Source organism: Zasmidium cellare (genome assembly GCF_010093935.1).
Source record: "Zasmidium cellare ATCC 36951 unplaced genomic scaffold M409scaffold_3, whole genome shotgun sequence".
Taxonomy (NCBI): domain Eukaryota; kingdom Fungi; phylum Ascomycota; class Dothideomycetes; order Mycosphaerellales; family Mycosphaerellaceae; genus Zasmidium; species Zasmidium cellare.
In genome coordinates, this window is record NW_022986947.1 from 181,641 (window position 1) to 203,356 (window position 21,716).

At 53.2% G+C, this 21,716-nt stretch overlaps 9 protein-coding genes across 9 annotated transcripts; 4 read left to right on the forward strand and 5 right to left on the reverse strand.

The window, feature by feature from the left end:
- Window positions 1-90: 90 nt before the first annotated feature.
- Window positions 91-1,944, reverse strand: M409DRAFT_49871 (uncharacterized protein; the record flags this gene model as incomplete). The annotated part of the gene is made up of 1 exon (XM_033811370.1): window positions 91-1,944. The coding sequence occupies one exon, from the start codon at window positions 1,942-1,944 to the stop codon at window positions 91-93; it is 1,854 nt and encodes a 617-aa protein (XP_033673018.1).
- A 901-nt stretch (window positions 1,945-2,845) lies between these two features.
- M409DRAFT_17371 (uncharacterized protein) lies at window positions 2,846-4,331 on the forward strand (the record flags this gene model as incomplete). The annotated part of the gene is made up of 2 exons (XM_033804036.1): window positions 2,846-3,093; window positions 3,146-4,331. 2 exons carry the CDS (start codon window positions 2,846-2,848, stop codon window positions 4,329-4,331), a joined length of 1,434 nt encoding a protein of 477 aa, XP_033673019.1.
- An 850-nt stretch (window positions 4,332-5,181) lies between these two features.
- Window positions 5,182-6,282, forward strand: M409DRAFT_17372 (uncharacterized protein; the record flags this gene model as incomplete). The annotated part of the gene is made up of 1 exon (XM_033804037.1): window positions 5,182-6,282. The coding sequence occupies one exon, from the start codon at window positions 5,182-5,184 to the stop codon at window positions 6,280-6,282; it is 1,101 nt and encodes a 366-aa protein (XP_033673020.1).
- Window positions 6,283-6,636: 354 nt separating this feature from the next.
- M409DRAFT_17373 (uncharacterized protein) lies at window positions 6,637-8,880 on the reverse strand (the record flags this gene model as incomplete). Its single annotated transcript, XM_033804038.1, has 3 exons — window positions 6,637-6,902; window positions 6,956-7,757; window positions 7,816-8,880. The coding sequence occupies 3 exons, from the start codon at window positions 8,878-8,880 to the stop codon at window positions 6,637-6,639; spliced, it is 2,133 nt and encodes a 710-aa protein (XP_033673021.1).
- A 2,003-nt stretch (window positions 8,881-10,883) lies between these two features.
- On the reverse strand, window positions 10,884-12,391 carry M409DRAFT_49875 (uncharacterized protein; the record flags this gene model as incomplete). The annotated part of the gene is made up of 2 exons (XM_033811371.1): window positions 10,884-11,848; window positions 11,908-12,391. The coding sequence occupies 2 exons, from the start codon at window positions 12,389-12,391 to the stop codon at window positions 10,884-10,886; spliced, it is 1,449 nt and encodes a 482-aa protein (XP_033673022.1).
- A 1,846-nt stretch (window positions 12,392-14,237) lies between these two features.
- On the reverse strand, window positions 14,238-16,910 carry M409DRAFT_49876 (uncharacterized protein; the record flags this gene model as incomplete). The annotated part of the gene is made up of 5 exons (XM_033811372.1): window positions 14,238-15,460; window positions 15,513-15,987; window positions 16,148-16,251; window positions 16,304-16,672; window positions 16,742-16,910. The coding sequence occupies 5 exons, from the start codon at window positions 16,908-16,910 to the stop codon at window positions 14,238-14,240; spliced, it is 2,340 nt and encodes a 779-aa protein (XP_033673023.1).
- A 946-nt stretch (window positions 16,911-17,856) lies between these two features.
- M409DRAFT_49877 (uncharacterized protein) lies at window positions 17,857-18,696 on the reverse strand (the record flags this gene model as incomplete). The annotated part of the gene is made up of 1 exon (XM_033811373.1): window positions 17,857-18,696. One exon carries the CDS (start codon window positions 18,694-18,696, stop codon window positions 17,857-17,859), a length of 840 nt encoding a protein of 279 aa, XP_033673024.1.
- An 839-nt stretch (window positions 18,697-19,535) lies between these two features.
- M409DRAFT_49878 (uncharacterized protein) lies at window positions 19,536-20,853 on the forward strand (the record flags this gene model as incomplete). The annotated part of the gene is made up of 3 exons (XM_033811374.1): window positions 19,536-19,594; window positions 19,624-20,208; window positions 20,283-20,853. The coding sequence occupies 3 exons, from the start codon at window positions 19,536-19,538 to the stop codon at window positions 20,851-20,853; spliced, it is 1,215 nt and encodes a 404-aa protein (XP_033673025.1).
- A 206-nt stretch (window positions 20,854-21,059) lies between these two features.
- On the forward strand, window positions 21,060-21,659 carry M409DRAFT_17377 (uncharacterized protein; the record flags this gene model as incomplete). Its single annotated transcript, XM_033804039.1, has 1 exon — window positions 21,060-21,659. The coding sequence occupies one exon, from the start codon at window positions 21,060-21,062 to the stop codon at window positions 21,657-21,659; it is 600 nt and encodes a 199-aa protein (XP_033673026.1).
- Between the last annotated feature and the right edge of the window lie 57 nt (window positions 21,660-21,716).

Genomic DNA, 21,716 nt, shown 5'->3' on the forward strand with positions numbered 1-21,716 from the left:
CCAAATGTAACCGAATTTGAAGGAAGGCTGAGGGCCGTCCACGCTCCGTGTTTCACACATCTTGAGTGGCATGATGGTCTGGAAACTGTGTTATATGATTTCCAGCATCGCCCACGTCTTCTTGTCGAAGAAGTCTGGGTTGCCTCCATTGAAGCAGCATGGGAACAGCTTCAGTGGCCCTAGCCAGCAAAGGCTGATCAGCTGCCATTGTTCACCGATGCGCCGTAGCAGAATGAAGGGACATGTGAATCCAGGGAGAAAGTACACTTGTTCATCTTGGCGGACTGTTTGAGGAGCTAGGCCAATGAGGCCGCTATCACAAACAAACATCTTCATCGTGTTGCAAAACTTAAGGTGTCCATGGTGATGCGCCATAGCACGTTTGATGCTCTTTGAGTCGGCTCGGTGGGCGGTTGTAAGGAAAGCCTCACCGCTGCGCTTCCCAAGCAGGTCTAGAGTCCATTGATAAAACCACTCGAGGTTTTGCCTGTTTCGTTGATGTATGTGAGCCAGAGGATACAAGCCTGTTTCATTTGGTGCATCTTTTTCCAGGCTAAGAGAATCGATGACTGCATTCCAAAGAGGCTGACTGAATGCGGTAGGTCCAGACGACAGGCCTTCGGGGGCGGCGGCGCGATGCTCAAACGCTCGAGCGGCGACGGTAGTTATGCTACCAAGAAGAATTCCTTGAGCTCTCCACGACGTCTCAGTCGGCACAGACATTGCTCCAACTCTCTTCTCTTGATGTACCTCCTTCATCAGTCGCCCGATATCTGTCGACGGGCGACTGCTTCGATCAACATCACCATTGACTTTGACAAACTCGGCCAAAGTCGACAACGCAGAACTCCATTTTGGTCTCCAGGAGTCACGGTCTTCCAGCCAGAACATCCTTGTGTCCCCAAGACTCATCAACTCCTTGGTCAAAGAGTGGTATACCTCACGCTCATCACACGTATAATCTAGTAGGAGGTCCATTTTTCTTGCAAACAGAGAAAGAACGGCAAACAGTCGGTCTCTCGGCTCTTTGCAGGCAAAATTGCTGGTCAAGCAGAGCACATCAAAGAGCTGAGGTGGCATCAAAAAGCCCTTTTGCGGCGAACGATACTTGCTGTACCGTGGAAGATTGGCCTGGCTGGTAAAGCGTTGATGCTCCATTGCAATGACCTCGCCCTGTTCAAACATCTCCTCCCACGCAGCCTTGGCCTTTGGATCCCAGTCGTGTCCGTTGATGGTCATAGACGAGAGGCTCAAAGGGTGCAAATACTTCTTGACCAATTTAATGATCTCGAGGCCACGATTATCCAGGGTTTCGAGCTCAGCCCACGTGAATTCGTGTTTGCCAGCTTGTACAATGACCTCTCTCGACAATAAAACCTCTTGGATAATCCACTTGCGGTGGTACCAGTGCCTTCCCAACAGGCGCTGGCGCGCGTCTTCAAGTTTGGTTTTAAGTTCCGGTGGAAAGCTCACAGCGCCTGGCTTGATTTGCATGTTCTGTCGGAGCAGATGCACAGTGCCGTCTCCAGAACCCAGATGAACCACGGTCCGCTGCGAGCGGGCGTATATGTCGCCCATCATGCTGACCTGCTGTGCTTTCTCGTCTTTGTCGGCCTGGTTGATGCAGATAGCATCAATCCAGAATGTTCTGGTCGCGTCCGTACGCCTCAAGCCTCGGATAGCATTACTGCAGTTTGGCGTTATTGCAACAGGCTTGCCTTCTACAAAAACGGAGTCTTTGGCTTCTTCTTGGCCCCATGTATAAGACAGAGTCTCGTACAGCTCCCGCTCAGTCAGATGAACTTGCTGAAGGGTCCCCTCCAGGCGATCGTCTCCATTGCCTGGCAAAATATGCAGCAGCCTAATCCAGCCGGACTCCACGAGTGGCTGGTAAGGGTAGAATTCGACCATCGGATATTCTGTTCCAAATTGTTCGCATTTCATTTAGCTAAGACCAAAGTATCGTCGCGATGTCTCGAAATGGGTGTTTCCAGGCACAGCTCGCGTATCATCGCCGTGTCCATGAACTGATTCCACGCCTCAATTGCCATCATTCCGCCTGGCAGACGACTAGATACTGCTCTACTGAACAAGAATTGCCAGCTCTAGGGGAATGCGTGATCTGGTGATGCAACGACGAGATGTGGTGATGAAGGTGGAGGTCGAGTCGAGGGGAAAGGACGGGTTGAGGTTGCAGTGGGGCCCCGCCCCCGCATCGGACCGGAAGGATCACAAACTCTAAAGAAACGCCACGAGGAGCAATCAAACCTCACTCCTCTTATCGACTCGCGCGTTAACACCTAACCATCAGCCTGACACTATGGCGCCATTCGCGATGTTGCGGCTTGATGATACGTGTGATGCGCGTGGTAGTATGACCAGCGCAGCGCCCTTCGCTGGCCGTCAGATGCCACACTCGAACAAAGTGGCTCAAGACGGCCTGCAGCCGTGTGGAGCAGCAGGAACATGGAGACTGCCAATTCAGAACCCCGGTGCCCATCTTTGTACCAGCCTCTGAACACAGGTGAAAGTCTTGAAAATTCGGCTTCTCACTGTATTGCCTGGGCGAGCAGAAGACCCGATCCAATGCATTCTACGGAACGTGAGCCTCGACAACCCGCTAGAGTACAACAGCGTCTCTTACGTGTGGGGGAATCGAAATGAGCGCACTGTGATCCATGATACAACCGACGAGACATGCATCTTCCATGAGATCTCCGTGCCAGTCAGTGCGGCCGATTCGCTCCGCCGGTTACGACTGGAAGAGAATGAACAGACTCTCTGGATCGACGCCGTGTGCATACAGCAGGCCGATCTTAGCGAGCGGAGCCATCAAGTGGCAAACATGAGAAAGATATACTCCAAGGCAAAAACGAACATAATTCAGCTGGGGCACGTTGATACTAACACAGCAAGACGAGCTCTAAGAAGTATCGATGCGGTTGTCAAAGAGATCGACGAGGAGACTGCCGGATCGAGGGGTCTGCGCTCTGCATTGTACCGTGGCGGTGAGATAGTTCACATGGAAGAGCCTTTGCGAGCAGCAATTGATGTCGAAGCTCTTGCGGCGCTCCTGTCTTCGCGGTGGTTCAAGTAAGTACATTTTGGCTCTTCTCACATATGTGTTCACTAACATATGTGCCAGTCGACTTTGGGTCATGCAAGAAGCCGTCTCTGCACAGCACAATGTGTGTTACTTCGGAGATCTGACTTTCGACCTTATGGATCTACTGAGACCTTGTATTTGGATGACTTTCAAACGGCAGAGTTGTCCTTCGCAGATCCGTGGGGCCATTGAACTCCGGATTTGCGGCAAACTGTGGCCCTACGTCGATCGGGAGCACGGCACTTATAGAAAGCGAAAGGGTAGCTCTGTCAGCTCTGCGCTTGACTTTGACAGAGGCCTGGAAGTTACTGATCCTAGAGACACGGTCTTTGCTGTTCTTGGGCTCATGGAGTGCGGCCAAGCTGGAGATTTACCATATCTGCTGATGCCAGATTATGGCAAACAGTTGTTGGAAGTTTATCGAAATGCCACTGTGTGTGCGGTGCATGAAAAAGGCATTGGAGCCATGCTCAGCCGAGTACACCAATGGACAGAAGACGATATACAAGACGAATCTTGGCCCTCGTGGGTTCCTAGATTGGACAGACCACGGAACGCTAATATGGAGGCCTCTTCTCTTACCGATTTGTTCGCACCAGATTCTGGTTTGCAGCAGGCTGCTATTCCACCCACTTCAACAGGAAAGGCGGATACTTTGTCAGTCTCGGGCATTGTTGCTGGCACAGTCCGGGAATGCACGTCGACTTTTATTAACGGCAGTGGCTTGACGTCGCGCCAGGCCTGGCTCCAAGAAGCCGAGCAGGTCGCCTCACGCATCGCTTGCGATCGAGAAACGATTGCTCACACGGTCATCGCAGGGGCCAAAGCCTACTTCCACCTCGACGAGTTACCTGGTGACTTCGACATCTGGTGGTCGCGTGTTTTCGAGGGCGCAGAGATATCGCAGGATGTTCGCAGCCTACCACCGAACGCTTCAAAGGACGACAGAAGCGCTGCAAAGTTTGAGCTGGCTTTCACCTATGCAGCTAACGTGCGTCGATTTTTCTCGACCTGCGACGGGAAGATTGGTCTCGGTCCAAGCATACTAAAGGCTTCTGATCAAGTCGTTGTACTGCATGGAGGCAAGACTCCATTTATCCTGCGTTCAATCGAGTCTGGATACAAAGTACTTGGCCAGTGTTATGTTCATGGCATCATGCAAGGCGAAGCTGTTCAAGAGCAGCGGTCGAAGGACAACCCGAGCGTTCGCTTTGACTTACGATGACGATGCACACTATCGGGAGATGATTGTACCGAAATCGCCAGCAACTTGTCAACATCAAGACAACACCTCACGTCTGCGGTGACTGCCAAGCACTGCCATCCGGTGGTCAATCTACCGACCTTGGAGCCGGGTGTCGACTTTTCTAGCGTCAATCAACCTACACGCGCTAGATTCATTAATCTTATCTTATCGGCCGTTACCACCCTACGAACATCTGGGACATCCTCGTCTTGCAGCCTTCTTCACGCATTCGGATGCCGACTACAACCAAATGCACACCGCCCACGGATTCAGTTCCAACCTGCACAACCGACCCACGTTCGGCGAAAATTCTGCAAAGATGCAAGCGCTGCGAAGTCGTCGTTTGACTTTCACGCCTTGGATTCACTTCGGCAACCGGCTTTCCTCCAAGCCGTAGCCCTAACTGGACCCGCAGCATGCAAATGGCGGACTCTCGACGGTGCACGGCACGAGCGATAGTAGCGCGCACGAGGAGTCGTGTGATTGGGGAGGGGAGAGGATCTTCAGAAATCCAAGCATGCGTCCACATGAACCAAACCGGAGGCCTTGCCTTACACGACACAGCGTATCTTCCATTACGAGTACAGGGACGAACACATCGATGGCTGGATTTGAGGTTGACGTGTTGAGGAATATGCGAAAGTCCGACGGGTTCTTGTATTTATATGGTCTCCCGCCAGGTGACATGGAGCCCCTCACAAGACTTCGGCCCCCTTAGTCCAGGTCTTGTATAAGAACACGACTACTGGCCTGACCAGCTCACAGCCTGACGCCTTTTTCTGGACGATCATCTCACCCTCAATCGAACAGGCCGGACAGAACAGCCACCATGCTCTCCAACATCCTCCTTGCGGCCACGGCAGCAACAACAGCCTCAGCGCTCAGCCCGCTCTTCCTCGACACACCCCCTTCCTACTCCCAACCCTACGCCATCAAACGCTTCGCCCCAGCCAAAGCCGTAGCAGTCGGCCAACAAATCTACCGCTTCCCAGTAACCGGCGCCGCCTCCGATGGCAAATTCTCCCTCCTGTCCACCTCCGCACCCAGCTCCAACGACCTCGGCGTCCTCCCCCACCAACACTACCTCCACTTCGAGAACTTCTTCTGCCTGGAAGGCCGCTTCCAACTCTGGACCTCCAAGAATGACTCCGAAAACGGCCGCCTCCTGACCGCAGGCGACTACGGCGCCGTCCCCCCAAACACAACGCACACCTTCCAACTCCTCGACCCCTTCACCGAAATGGTCGGCGCCATCGGCCCGGGTGGCTTCGAAGACCTCTTCTTCTTCCTCGTCAACTCAAACTACACCGCCGCGACCCGCACGCCCTACGTCCCATCCAACGCCTCCTCCGCCGCCGGCAGCGGCTCCTCCAGCGCCATCATCACCTCCCTGCAAAGCTACGACGTCTGGGCCCAGCTCTCCTACTTCCCCCGCAGGGACTTCGTCAACGGCAGCGCACCTTCCACATCCGGCTGGCACAGCTCGCCCAACTCCCTCCCACAGAACGACCACACGCCCTACTTCGTCGCGAAGGATTATGGACCAAAGTATCTGCACACCAGCGCGTTCTACCAGATCGTCCAACCACTCGTCACGCCCGCCCAAGCCGGCGCGAAGAATTTCACGCAGGGGACTATCACCATCTCTAGTTTACCTTCGAATACTACTCTCGACTCCACCATCCTTCCGGATCACACGGCCTTCGAAGTCCTCTCCGGGGAACTGATCGTGGAAATGGAAGGCGAGACGCTCGCGCTCGTGATTGGGGATGTGGTTTTTATTCCGGGCGGGACGGCGTTCAAGTACTATAGCAGTGCGGCTTTCACCAAGTTTCTGTACGTCGCTGCGGGGAGGGATACCCTCGATCAGAGATTGATTGCTGAGGCGAAGGGGTGGGGGTATCCTGTTTTTCCGACGGCGTGGCCTTGAGGTTGGCAGTGGCATGAGGGTCTTTTTGTATATAATGGCATCGGGGAGAATGGAACTAGAGGCCTCCTTCAAAATGTAGAAATGGATTACACTGTGCCAGGTCGATTCATCTCCATTCTTGGCACCACCATCCACCATCCACCCCCTCTCAAAATGCCAAGTAATTACATTCGTCTCAGGTGTGCCTAGTACACCCATCATCTAGGTACATGCAACCTTTCAAGCCCACATCCTCGTTGAGCCCCGAATCCGAATGCACTCCAAGAGATTTCCAATCTCACTTTCCGCCACATGCTTCCCGGCCGTTGATCTATCTCAAAACACCTCACCAAATGCATCGTTGACACATCACCTTCATCTCACCCTCTTGGACTCGTAACTACTCGTTGAAGTAAAAGGCTGCAACTCGCTCCAAAGCCCCTGCTGGAACGCCGCGATGGAGAAGTGCGTCCCGACCGTGCTGCGTGCTTTGTTCGCGATCCATACACCGGCGTTGCTGCCGGAGACGTAGTATTTCGTGCCGAAGGGGATGTCGTTCTTCTCGTTGAAGAGGAAGGTGTGCGTTGTGTTGACGATGGTTTCTTGGACGGTGGTGGAGGATATGGCGGCTGTCATGATGTCTATTGAAGGGCTTAGCTATCTGCGAGTGTAGTTGGATGGATAATATACTCACTCCAGTCCGTAAGAGCCCAATCAACGCCTTTATCTGATGTTGGTCCCGCCCATGCGAGGCCAGCTTCTTCGACTTGCGAGAGGTACCATTCGCCCTGCAAATCCCAGGCCGACTGAGGAAATGTACTCAGGTTCAAGAAGACATCCGCGAACGATGTGAAGATAACGTTCCAGCTATCGTCACTGCCGTAGTTGTAGGTGAAGTGCGTGCTTGTGTTTGGCGAGTTGTCGTTCAGGCCTAGCCCTTGATTGTAGATCTTGTCCGCGAAAGAGTCCGCCGTGTCTGAGTAGCTGGAGTTGTCCAGCAGGATACTTGCCGCTTTGAGGCCGATGGCGGATTGCATTGCAAGAGCGGTCTGGTTAGGACTGCCAGGAATGGCGTCTACGCTGATGAGCTGACTGGCTGGGTAAAGGCCATTGTCGACGAGGTATTGAGCCCAGCCGTCGAACAACGATTTGTACTCCTCGGTATACGAAGTGTCGCCACTCAATTCCTGGTACGCATACATGAGAATGAACAATGTGGATGTCTCGAACAAGGGCATGTCCTCGGCATCCCCGTCGTCGTGTCCAGTTGCATTTGGGTAATGTGCCCCCATGTCATGGATGACATATTCTTTTGGCCAGCGTCCACTGGCAAGATACTCAAGGGTCGGCTTGAACAGTAGGATGATAAAGTCTGGGTTCAAGCTGATGTAAATTGGCCAAGACTGATAGATCAGATCAACAGTGTTCATGTTTCCATTGCTGGAGATCTCCTTCAGGAAAGCACTTGGTGAAGCACTCAAGTTGTTTGCCGGAACCTGTTCAAGAGTCAGCACGTCGCAGAGGCAAATGCTAATATGCAGTCATATTACTCACCGTCAATTCAATAGGAGCAAAGGCCTGCCTCAAACTCGCTTCGCAGATATCTGCATACTGACTGCCAAATGTGCTCGAGACCGACTCAGTCCGTGTGCGAACGATGTTGTCGAAGTTCAGTGAATATGCCAGCGCCTCACTATAACGTCCAAGAAAGGCGCTCACTGCCTCTGGAACAGTGGGCCATTGAGTACGGTAATATCCAGTCTGAGCATCTCCTAGGTAGTTGACAGTATTCTCCCGATCAAACCCAACCGCAAAGAGTGCACTCCCGCCACTGCTCCCCACGTCGCCCAAGTCCTGGGAGAATCCAACAAGGTAGCTTCCAGAAGAGCAAGTCGTGGTCGTGTCCAGTGATCCACCGCTCGAGAATGCCGAATACACGCTGCTGGCATCTCCACACGTGCTTGTCGTATTGCTGGATGCAGTGCCTGTGGCGAATATGACAGAGCCCCATGTCGCCATGTCGTTGCTCTCTGTGAAGAGGATCTGATTGGGGTTGTAGAACGTGAAATAGCCATAGTCTCCAGATGCCGTATACGTGATCTCAGAAGCTCCGCCCTGGGCCGTCCACGTCTGATCGATGGCACTGAAGATCTGGATATCGTGCGTGTCCGAGTCGGTGCTCGTGGCGTTGACGGTCAAGTACGAATACGGCAGCGAGTGAAGCGCAAAGTCCTCGGTCTTGGGATACACTGGGGAGAAGAAGTCCAGCGTGAAGTTGACATTCGGTGTGCTGAGCGCAAAGTATGTGTGCAACGAAGTGTAGCTCACATCTTCTGTTGTTGCCGCTGTAATGTCGCTGGTAATGCCATCTGGAGCACCGAACAAGGCATATGTCGTTCCATCAACCCGGGCAAGTATAGGCCAAGTCAATTGCGTGCCTGTCCAGAACTGCGGTTGAGCCGTAGCGATATCCGATAATTGATCTCCAGGTACCCAAGTAGACAGGTAGGGGCTTTTGACCGCCAGCGGGTATGAAGGGAGCTTTGCAGCCAAGCCATGTTTCGGACCTGTAGCGAAAAGCAAGGCGAAGAGAAAGTCAATCACCACCCAGACCCTCATGATGACCGACGACAAGACCAGAGGACAGGAGGGAGAGCGCCACGACGTGCCTGCGAGCGCAACGGCATCTTGTAGTCCGCAACGGGTCCACTTGGAGAGCCAGAGCCAAACAACTATTATTGCCGCGACCAGCAGTAAGGTTACCCTGCCGCGCGACGTGCGGGAGCTGTAGGGTGGTTCAGCACCCAAAGGAGATGAAGGGTGAGCCATTCGGATTCGGTGATTTGTTGATTCGAGAGGAATGCAGTTCCTCATTCAGCTCTGCCGCTCCGACACATCGACTTCTCGTCTTCTCAGCTGACGTCCTTGGTTAGATCCCATCAGCGTCGCTAGCAATTATTCATTCAATCGTCTGTTCGCCTCCGTCACACGTTCTGGCGATCGCCGGTGGTGTTTGTGGACTCTGGACGCATGTGTCGTGTACAAGCAGTTCGTGATGCGGAGCAAGGAAGACGTGATTCCTTCCTCCCCCACTTTCCCTGGTCGGCCGACGTACCAGGAGATGGCTGTCATTGGACATTGGAGGCTGGGATGGAGGACGATTGACTTCCCAGGCCTCTTGGCGGTGTCGCAACGTCCACGGTTTCGCATCAACTGACGATGTCGTGGAGGGCAGATGTGGCATGGGGTTGGGGATGAAACCCTGCAGCAATTCCAATGGGGTATCTCTGTGGACCGTGCAAGCCTGTCCAAAGGCTTCTCTTGCGCGATTGGCAACGTGGGTGCACGCGTTCAGCGGAGAAAGACAGTGACGAGATTGAAACAGGATGTCGTTCTGAGAGGTTGAAAGAAGGTGCGGACGAGGAGGGCGGAAAGCCAAGACGAGGTGAAGCTCACGTCGCGGTCAGCCACACAACGTGCACGAGCTCAATCATCGCATGTGCCGTGAAACAGATCTCTTGATTGACCGGCCTGGCACAGCGTTTAGCAGGTGATGTCGGGTTGAGGGAGTCTCCGCTCGGTCGGCGTGAAATCCCGCATCCTCACCACTCTCGGCCCGGTCTACGGTACATGTACAGTCCGACATCTTCTCGAGCATTCGTCGCGATAGGGAATGCCGTCTATTCCTCATCGATCACCGACTCGATCCACTATAGTCATCAATTCGCTCATCGTCAGCCACGATCTTAGCGAAAGAGAAGAAGAAAGCGATTCCAACCCACCACGCCCTATAACAACAACATCACCCAACGGAGCCCTCCCTCCGACAAGATCACTCATCCCCAAAATAATCAACACCCAAGAACACATCTACCGACCCTCTGTCCATGCCTACTACATCAAGCCATCGCCCAGCACGCCTCACCAAACTCTCCGCCTCTAGCCTAAATCACGTCTTCTTCCCAACTCTCAAATCCCCCGCTCAATCTACCCTATTCTCCCCTTCACCACCCATTCATCTTATATCTGTTTGCTAATAGCAACAGCCAGCAGTCCACTAAGATCAAACTCGAGGCCAACCATTTCTTAAACGAGAGTTTCATACCATCGCCAACGCCAAAAATGGACCCACTTGGGGCACGTGTTTGGTAGTCGTAGGGCGTGTTGCTGGATTTTTTCTCTTGCCTGACGTATGAGTGTAAAGACTCCTGAGTCAGTTGTCAGCTTTTAACATACCTTTTCATCACATATACTGACCTATATGTTTGGACTTCTCTGCATCACCTTCCGACCCGAAACCGACTTCACGCCCGGCCGCGCCTATTTCGACCCCCAGACATACCGGACTCACGCCTATCTGCATGCCTATCACACCAAGACTACGTTCCGGACCGCGGAGAATGGATAGCAATCAAGACGATCCCGAGAAAACAGAACAAGACTTGACTAGGCCACTTCTTTCGTAACTCTCTCTTTTCATTCATTTCGGTCGTAACCTCTTTAAGTTGTCTAAGAATTTTGGTCTCTGCTTTCTCTTTCCCACCACCACAATCATACAGGGACAACTCTCCAACAAATGCGATTATCCAGGCCTGGAACAACAGCAGAAAACACCCCACCGACTACGAGTACGATGAGCTGTCGCAGCTGAAGGACCCTCTGACGCTACCAGAGTTGTATTCGTCGATGATGTCCTGCACACTGGCGTACGTTCCGAGTCCGAGAGTAGCGACGCCGATGACCAGACAGAAGAGGTTGAGGATCGAGAGTGTGATATTTCTCCAGCCGGCGTGCCACTTGCCCTCCTTGATCAGGCCGAACCAAAACAGTGCCGGGAAGTAAAAGCTGAAACCGGAGATGAAGAGGGAGGAGATCAGACCCAGAAGCGCGTTGAAGAATGGCACGGCTTCGGCAATCACCCAACCGATGATGGTGATGACGGCAATCAGGACGAGCCAGACTCCCCAGGCCTTGGCGCTGTGGATGTACTTGATCGGCGAATGCGGGAATGCGCGGTCGAGGATGTAGCGGCCGACGACAGTTCCGTTGATCGAACCGGAGATGAAGATGACGGGGAGAGCGACGCCGAAGGCAACCCGCGAGACCGTGAAGCTGGACGAGAGCAGGGCTGGCGACTTGACATCAGCACCCACGAAGGCGTAGATGAGCGCGCCAGTCAAGGTATAGATGAGGATCTCGGTGAGGCCAAGCGCCCAGATGGACTTGACATAGTCTGTTGGCGTGTGCATCTCGTTCATGAAGGAGAACTGGCAGACCGCGAAGCTATACGCGAAGATGATGTTGGTTGTGGAGAGGAAGGCCTTGTACAGGCTAGTGTCTGGCGGTGGCCAGACGCTCCAGTCGACGGCCGAGAGACCACCTGGAGCGTTGTGCGCTTCGACACCGGTTGCGATCATGGTGATGAGGATGGCGGCGATGATGCTGATGAAGTCGACGTAACCGAGCCATGCGAAATCGTGGAAGGTCGGCGGGAGGGCAAGCGCGAACAAGATGATGGCCGAGACGATGGAGAAGACCAAGGCGCATACCGTTGGCTCATTGACGATTCTGATCCACGCAATCGTACCTGGAGGCATTGATGTCAGTCCTTGCGGCACAGATTCGACTGATATTCACGAGACTCACCAGTAAGAGCGTGCGATCCGACCAGCAACACGAGGAAGAGTACAAACATGACGCTGCAAAGCTCATAGCCGAACCGACCCCAGATCAAGCCCACGGCATCTGAGTAATGGGCCACATGAGGGTATTTCAGCTTGACCTGACCGACCACGTAACTGGTATAGATGGCCACCAAACCCAAGCCCACGCAAAGAATAACACCGGCGACCATGCCGACCGTGGCAAAGGCACTGGGCACACTGAGGGATCCCAGAGCAATGGCCTCGACGATCAGACACACGGTCAACTTGACCCAGCCCAGCCGCGAGAACTTTTGCTGGCCTTCATGGACCGTCATCTGCTCCGTGAGGGCGAGTTCCGGGTCGACGGGCTTTTCCTTGGACATCTCGCCGGCGTCGAGGGGTTTGTCGTTGCTCACCTCGTCGTCGGAGGCAGCTTTGTATCCTCCGTCGCGAATATCGCCGTACTCGGTCCTTCCTGCAGACATGGTGAGGGGCAGGCGCTGGATCTTGATCCGGGAGCTCTTCTTCTTCTTGACGGCGTGCGAGGCTGGCAGTCACTGGCAAGGAAGGACACCTCGACACAGATGGACAACAGCGATGTTCGAGGCAAGTGGCTGCTAGAGAAGAAGGTTCAAGGGACGCGTGCAGCAGAGGCGACGGTGTGCCTTTTTGAAGGCAAGTGGAGCACGCAGCCTTCTAGTGCCGCCGCTTGCAGATGCTCAGCGAAATGCGTGTGTCATGGTTCGGCACCAGAAGTCGCAGAAAGTGGAGGATGTCAGTGTGCACAAGTGTGCACGCGACAGGCCCGCACCGCTAGAACATAGTGCAAACTGACCGCAGTAGATACGGCGCTGCGGTGGTGGTGCTGCCATTGCGCCTGACGCCTCTGCTCGATTGGCTGCGATAAGAAATACAGTTCAGAAGGAAGGCCCTCGTCGCCATCATCTTTGCAACGAACCCGTGGGTAGCCAACGCCGATGGCCAGGTGGAGCTCAGCACACGGGACGTGGAATTGGCCTGCAGAAATTTTAGGTTGGCGGAGTGACGTCTTTGCGGCGGTCGGCAGACAGCCACACCCGCACGCGTATCTGGACTTGACTGCGAAAAGAAGCAACGCCAGAGATATAAGCCTGCCGCGCTGCCCGGATCTTTGATCGCACTGGGCGCTTGGGAGAGACAAGCTTCGACATGTAACCTCGTGCTGACGCCGTGCAGCAGTGCGCCGAGCCAACATCCATCGTCAACAACAACGACATCGTTACTCACGAACGAAGGAGTTCGACAACCGCGAATCGATAACGAGATCGAATCTGGTCACCCCCAACTTCTCTATCGCCCGCACACGTCGCACCGCCAACAATGCACAACGTCCAAAAGACCCTGCCGTTGATGCTCGAGCTTCCTGCATGTGTGCACGAACAACCAACTCGCCGGTACCCGCATCGGAATCAGCGACAGCGTTCGGCACCCACTAACTATTCCGGATGCTTGATCCGGCCTTCTCCCAGTTTTCAATTGTCAACACCTTTCCATTCAAACCCTTCACTTTCAGTTTCTCGTATGTCACAGTTTATGCACCCCAGAAGATAATTACCATTTCGCAACTTGTCATCGCGGAAGAACTCATGCTCTCCAGCTTTTCTCCACAGTCGCACATCGCACGGTGGCGAGTTTGTTTAGAAATCCTACCCAGACGTTGGTAGACGAGAAGTTTCCGGATATTTGCTGTCTTCTTGGCATTGGCACTGGACGAGATTCGGGACGTCGAGGAAAGAATTTTCTGTCGAGCAAGCATCGACGCTGAAAAATCGTCCAATTGACTAAGAATCAGCCGGGTTCAAAGTCGCCTCATGGCCTGAGACATTGTTCGTGCCTTCGAAAAGCAGCAGGAGCAACATTGAATACAGGAAGGTTACGGCGACTGGCGCTCGGCCCGATACCGAATTCAAATCCGAGAATAGCCGCGCTGGGTGGACTTCACGCCAACGCCCTCTCCTGTATTGAGTTGTCACCAGATGTGGCCGACCAGATATGCCCTGCGGCGGTGGGAACTCGAGGGTGGCCTCCAGAACCATAGGATGTTTTTCCCCGACGATGATAAGTTCAAGGTCCATGCCGCTCTACACAAGGCTCCGTGTCTTGCTGCGATCAACGAACAGTAAGTACATTAAGCAGATCGAACTGCGAAAGCCGGATTCGTTGTCTTCATACCTCTGTCGAAACCCCCCTCTCTCTACAAGTCTCAAGAAATGTTCGCGAAAGCCGTGATCAATGGAAGATCCGCAGACAAAGTACTGCGTCTGACCTCCATCCGAGGAGGGATGACTTTCGTCACCAGCGTCGGCATCGCGCTATTCTCAGACGGCACAGAAGGACGACCAACGCCAGGAGGATCAGGCTGTCTTCTTGCTCCTCTTCACGCTCGCATTTCCGATCCTTACATCTGGTGACTTCCACGTTCTCCTTGATCTCCTCATCCGTCAAAGGCCGCGTGACGTTCAACTCGAAGTCTCTCAGATGCAAGTGATCTCCCACGAGCTCGAGTCGCTTTCGCCGAAACTTCGAACCTGACGCCGGGTTGGGCTTTTGGGCTTTTGGAGGCGGAGGGTCTGCAGCCGGGACGCCATCGTCGGCAATCTTGCTTTCAGGTCCAAATTGCTTCACGCGGACGGCGTTGGCTTCATCGAATCGTTTCCTGCTTGGGGGTTCGGCGTATGATGCTACGGTGGCTTTCGCTTCGGGGTGACTATTGTAGTATGGGTCGTTGGTAAGGAGTACGAAGCCCGGATCTTCTGGTGCAATGTCCTCGGGCCAGCATGGGTTCTCCTTGAGGAGCCAGTCGTTCTTCTCCGACGGGGGACTGTCGCCGAAATTGAACTTGATTTCAAACACAGCACGAGTGAATGTGAGCATGTCGTAGTCTTCGGTAATCGTGCCGTCCTTGCCTTCACGTTTCCGATTCGGTGGAGGGATCTTCTCCCCTTCGAGGAGGTCTTTGTTGATCGGGACCTGGCTGTAAATCTCCAGCGGCTCTGGCGGTTGGCCGTTCTTGGCCTTCTTTCGCTTCCTTACACGTTGGCCATTACCCTCGCCACCATCATTATCCGAGCAGAAACTCCTCCATAGATTTCCAGCCCCTCCATTATCTTCTTTGGGAATCCATCTGATCCTCTGTCCCCACTCCGGGCGTCCTTCGCCTTCCCTGGGAACGAAATACGCAGGTGGCCATTCATCAGCTTCACAGATCAGACGTTTCTCGTCATTTTTCTGTTGTTTTCCATTGAAGACAAATTTTGGGTTTTTGAACTTTCTCCAGACCAGGTCGTGCTGTTTCTCCCAGTCCTTTGTGTAAGTTTGTTCCACTCTGTTGTTGCTGTCTTCGCAGGTAAACCGTGATTTTCCCAGATTCGCTTTGTCGGCGTGGATGGCTGAATAGTAGTGAGCACAAGCTTCTGGCCAGGCCGCCCAATCGCAGAGCTTGGCTATTGTGTTCTTCGCCTCTACTGTTTTTGAGTTCAAGATGTGAGTTACGGTAACTTTGTCGGCGCAGTCCCCTTCTGCATTGGTCAGCAAAGGCCTTGACAGATTGAGTGAGGCTTTTATTACCTTGTTGGCCCTTCCCAGGAGCACGCTTCCCTCTCGTTCTTGTGCATGCTTTGGCGCTGGTGCCCTTTTCTGGAACCTTTGACTTGGGCGGGTCATCCGTGGGAGGTGCACTCTTGGGGGGATCGGGCTTTTCTTTAGGAGTGTCACCCTTGGGTCTGGGTTTGTGCCCATCGAGATAGCCAAGCATATCGTCCAGAGACCCGCTAGCCTTAGGAAACGGTGGTGGCCAGTGCATATCCTTTGGAAGAGATTTCCACAAGGCTCCGGCGCCAATGGAGCTGGAAGCAATGTCAAACGCAGCGAAGACTTTCTCGCCTTCTTCTGGAGTGTATTTGTTTCCACAGATCTTGTCGGGGAGCCACGTTGATGGATTGTCCGGGGATCCGGCTGCACCTGTTGGCTTTTCAAGCCAGCTTTGGAAGCCTCCAGCGGCAGCCTGCTCATTCTCGAAAGTCCACGCTGCTACTTGGGCAGCCTAAAAAGCGACCATTGCAGCTCCTCCGATGAGCCCTCCTAGCCCTGGAAGAGCATTGAGTCCGATGTTGACCACGCTACTAATGGCAGTAACGAATGTCTTGCAAGTTACCTGCAATCTCATTAGATTTTCCACAAAAATTCTCAAATAGGGATCTCACCTCTCCGATGGCTGGCAAGGCTTCGCTTGTGAAGTTGTGGACGAGTTCGTCGAGCAGAGGATTGTTACAAACACAGCTTCCCAACGCAATTTGTGTTCCGGCAACTGCGCGAAAGTTAACCAGGCTCAAATGTATTAACCACTGTGTGACACTTACTGCCATAGTCCTGCCATTGAATCGGATTTTCGAAAGCCAGGCATGCAGAACTCGCAACCTGGTCCTGGTCTAGCAGAGCCTTGATCTTTTCGCTGCAATAGTTCATGCACATGTTACTACCAGTTTCTTGGTCCGTGGGAGTCCAGCTAATCTTTCCGCCAGCATCTGTTACTTTCTTCTGGAAAATGGAGCATTTGCTGTCTAAGCCTTGGTCGCTAGATCCTGGTAAGCCTGACGACGAGCCATGAGATGGTGCAGATGAATCAGCAAAGGATGAAGTGGTGGTGCGAGACGCCGATAGTATGGGACAAGTAGTTCCAGTCTTTGTGACCAATAGCTCCTTGCCATCGGCCAAGGTCTGAGTGCAGTCTGTCTCGCGAGGTCAGCGTCCACATCTCCCAATAAGTCCGACACCTCTCGTGCTTGTTTTGAACGTACATGTGGCAGAAGCAAGAGTGGGAAGGTTGGTAAGATCTCCGACCGGCGTGTCTCGATATACAATCTTGGTCACAATCTTGGAAGGTTTTCCGGACAGCGTATCTCTGGTAGGTGAAGCCCATGCATGTCCAAGCAGAGTAAGAATTGAGATCGGAGCGTTCAAAATCATCGCTGAGCTCCTGGCTAGCAGGTGAAGGACGATAAAATTGATACAACGAATCCGAAAATGTGGACGCCTTCTGCGCAGAGATGAGGTGTACCGTTGGCTTCATTGTCGTCAACAGCAAAAGAGTCCATTCTTTTATGCCTCAATATCGCTGAGTTGCCGCTGTCAATGCCCCTTCCAAAAGTGTTGGTTTCATTGCGCGCCGCAGTCAACGCACTCTCCGGAGCTGTGTATGAAGGGCCTCTGAGAGGTTCGCCCAGTCTTCGAGCATCGTGAACAACCCAACAGACTCAGAATAGCTCTGGAACTCCTGTGGAATGCCTGAAGGCGCCTGCGGGGTATACATTACCGCCAGGAGGAGGCACAGCTGGACACTCTTCTTAGCACGACCGTTCAGACAACAGAGTTCAGTGCCTCATTTCATTCCATGAACAGCAGTGCTTTGGCCGGAATTCTGGGAAGGCCAAATAGCATCATTCACTGCTGCAAGGTCAAGTGGAGATCGCCAGTCCTTGGGCTGCTTGCTTATAGAACTCCAAATCTCAAGCTCTGGCACAACATCCGTGATCGAGAGAGACAAGCTTCTCTCATCAGCCTTGAGAAGTGCTTGTCTGCATGAGCGCCAGTTTGCCGCAGTCAGATGTAAAAGTTGAGATGGAGTTGGATTGTGGCGTGTGCATATTTTGGTACGCCGGCGCTTCAGGGCGTTTACAAGCGAGCTTACATGTGTTCGAAGTTTTGTATCCACCATAGAATGAGGCGCCTCGCCGAGTTTTGGAATCCGAAACAACCGCTCTGCGGCTGTGTCCAGCATTGGAGGCATCAAAAATAGTCAAAGAGAGTTACGGCGGCTGGAGAGTTCGAATATCGCCTCCCGCGAGCGGGATGATGTGCATTTGCTGACTGTCGGTTGGCTGCATCTCGTCATCTTCTCTGAGAGGCATCGCGTTCATTTCTGCCAAAAGGCATCCCATATCTTCCTGATCTCACACATACATGCTTCTTTGTTGTACTTCGCAGTGAACCAGCCGTACTTGCGGAACAACTCCTTGATCTGAGCGACATCTGCATCTGGCAAGTAGGTGCTTCGAGCAACGAGAAGGTCCGTCGGAGTCACAGGAAGAATCCAAAGCTTACGAAAGCCCTCTTTCATGCTATCGATGAGTTCCTGGATGGTTTCACACTCGTCGGTCGAAACAGAATCCTCTTCGTCTCGTGGAAATACTTGGGCCACTTTGCCGTCCCTGGTGTCGAGCAAAATGTACTGGTCTGTAGATTTAAACGTCTGAGCGAGCACGGCGATGTGTCGAGGGTCGTCCAGCCTCTTTGGCCACGTTGGTTCACCGTCCATCTGCTCGTAATACTGAGGTGGCTCCATTTCTCCGTCTTGGGTCCACACATGTTTTCTCTTGAAATGCTTTCCAGTGTAGTCGACGGCGATGGCTCGTTCAAACATCTTGTATTCTGCCTCATCGTCCTGGCTGATGTACGGAAGGTGCCGGTAGAGGTCTATGACGGTATCTGTCTTGTCGAGGAAGGCGAACCGCTCAGCATTGACGTACGGCCATCCTTCTTCTGGGGGACGCTTCAAAGCTTCCTCAGGTAGGTAGAGAGCGACAAGGTCTTCGTAATAAGCGAGCAGTTGCGCGGCGATTTTGTTACGGCGTTGAACAGCTGCAGCATCGACTACCAGTGGGCGAGGATTCTGGGCAGCAAACTCGGCTTGTTCCCTTTTGCGAGCACTTTCCTCGGCGTGTGCTCTTATCTTCTCAGCGGGCATTTTAGGCATCCTGAGCTACAATACAGCTGCTGATTGATATTGTGGATGTCGAATCTTGAGTAGTAGTGGTGTTCCAGACATTGTCCAAGGAGGTGTTTGAGAGCGCCTTGTGCTGTGCCTCCTGTTGCGCGAAGTTAACTAGACGCGCAGCTTGCCGGAGCGTCTCGTGGAACAATGGGTGCCATCATAGCAGAAGTTTCTTCAACCTTGAATGGCAGAGCTTTCGTATGGCGCCAAGGGCAGCGGTCTTTGAAACGTCAACTTTGTTGGTTCGAAGAAGACGATGGATTGTCCACGGGTGGAGGGACTGGAAAGAACGAAGAAGTGACGTTGATTTGGGTCGTGCCAAGAACTGCGCACAGCAGACTGAATTGTGCAGAAGCACTCTTTCCACCCTCCTCCACTCCTTCCATCCCAATCAACAACCGGCTTCATCCTCTCGGGCTTCGCCTTTCACGAAACGTGCGCGACATAGCGTGAATGAAGAATTTCTCGATCTCTTGCTCGTGCACATCGCACAGCAGGCTACATGTACGCTGCCCGACACAGCTTCAGCTCCATGAACCCAGTACTCGCGTAGCAGCAGCAGGGAGCTTGTGAGCCGAGTACAACCAGTCCAGCTTAGCTCTTCCAACAATAATCACACCGGTCCGCGCGATGATCGTACGGCATACTGTATGAAACCGATGGCCTCTCCCAGCAAAGGATAGCACTCCGCCAAGCATGTCACAACGAGGACCGGCTTTGATGTGGCTGCAGGTCTCGCTCAGCAATGGCCGCGCAAGCCTTTGGTACGGCGGTCTTAAAATTGGAAAGCCCTTAGCTGGGCTGGCCTACATACTGCAGACATGTGGGAAGTCGATGAAGATCATTACTCGCAGAGGCTCGTTTCAGAATCCACTTCATTGTGCGGCACTGTCTAAATCACTGCCTCAGTATCCAACAGATTCCAATGTCGGCAACACCAGAACTGGACATCTCGCTTTTGACGCACTCAAGCGTCTCCATACCTTCGTCCCTGGACTCACAGTCGACAGCAGTCTCCATCAAGCACACAACATCCTATTCAGAGCTGCGAGGTGATGATGATGACTTCCAAGCAGCCATTGCAAAATTCGATAGTGTGTCAACCATCAAGCCGACCTTCAACGTCACTCCATCACTTGAGCCGTCAGACAGTCAGGCTTCTTTGCTTGATCGACACGCCTCAACCCCGTCCGAACATTCCACGTGGTTGAGAAGACCTTTCCAACAGCGACAACGCCAGCAAGTTACAGCTGATGGCAACTCATGGCAGCCTTCCTTCAGACGGACTGGACCTCTTCTTGGGTTGACGGCCCTGGGTTTCATCCTGCTTACTATTCCCGCATCATCACTCGTACTGGCTCTTTCCAACGGCAAGCCTGTTGACCAGTGGCGTGTGCAGCCCAGCGTCTACATCTCAGTCCTCACAGGTATCGGCAACAAGCCCTCGGCTTTGCCAGCATTCAAGACGCCATCATCACTTGGTGGCGGAAAGCCGTGAGAGGAACGACACTCCAAGGTCTTCACGATGACTGGCCCGTCGGCAACGGAAAACATGATTTGTTCAGCAGGAAGCACCTGTCGATGTTGACAGTCACGTCGATATGTGCCTGCGTGATTTTCCTCGACGGGATCCTGCTGCAAAGCGCCACGTACACTGTGGAGCAAAATCTTCAGAAGCCAGTGATGCTACGTGCTAAACTCTCGCCTGAGATTCCAACAAACTACACTGCTACTGGTGCACTACTTGATGCTGGTAATCCCTATCTGGACGCCGACTTCAGCAGTGGCATTCACCCCGTGCGGAAGCAATGGACTGATGAACTTCCGATACCGTCACCGCTTCGAGGGTGTGAGGTTATTTGCACCTCGAAGGTACGAGCGCCAGCATTGGCTTCTGCAGGCTGTCAAGAAGAGTCCAACTCTTGGCTGAACTTCACGGAGATCAAGGAAATAAGAGATATGGCCACATTACCTTCAGGCTGTCAACAGCGTTGGAACAACATTCGCTGCCAGATGTTCGAGCTGCACGTCTATCCCTCTGCGGCTTCTGGCGCCTGGGAACGTGTCGAAATCTCATACGGTCGCTTCATGCCCGTAGGCGACGTCAATCAAGACCAATGCGCCGGCAACCTCACATAGAGCACATGCTCGTTCCGCTCCGCAATAGCAGAATACGATGTAACGACCTACAACAACACCGCCGTAACAATCAACACCGCTACCCCACGCATCCTCGACGTTGCCAATAACACCGCTCGTCAGTCATACTCCCTGAACCAGCAATCAACACTACCATCGGCGGCGTCGCTCTCCTAGGTTCCAAAGACTTTTATTCTGACGTCGGCATGTGGTCGCCTGGAACACACGTCCAATACACCGACAACATCAACCGCATTCAATCCCGACTGATCTCGAACGCCAACGAATTCTTCGGCAAGAAAGCCTGCGCGCCTATCTTTGAGGATCCTGTCCCTGAAGTTTTGACCATGCTGAACAAGCTGATGTTCTCGACGTCGGTGTACGCGACGCAAGAGCTAGACGAGCAAGATCTATTCGCTCGAATTGACCCTGGACTACAGATCAGCTACGATGTCCAGGGGCTTAGAATCGATGCCCAGCCTGTCTTTCAGACAAAATGGGTGTTCTTCTGGGGTGCGGCGGCCATACAAATTTTATGTGTTGTGGTTGTGTTGAGTACGTTTTGGGATTTTTGGAAATTGGGGAGGGCTGCCAGTCTGAGTCTTTTGGAGATTGCGAGGGCTTTTGATGCGGAGTTGACCAGGAGCCATGGTTGCGCATATCCCGAGGGATGGAGGCTGGCGGAGATGCAAGATATAGGAGAGAGGAGGGTTCGATATGGGCTCGTCGGCAAGCATGGCAGGTTGGGCTTTGGTGACATCGATACGGTTAGACGTCCAGATAGAGGGAGCACATTCGCAGGTTAGATAGACCCCTAGAGCATTACACAGTAGACCATCCCGACCATTCCCTCGATCTCCACC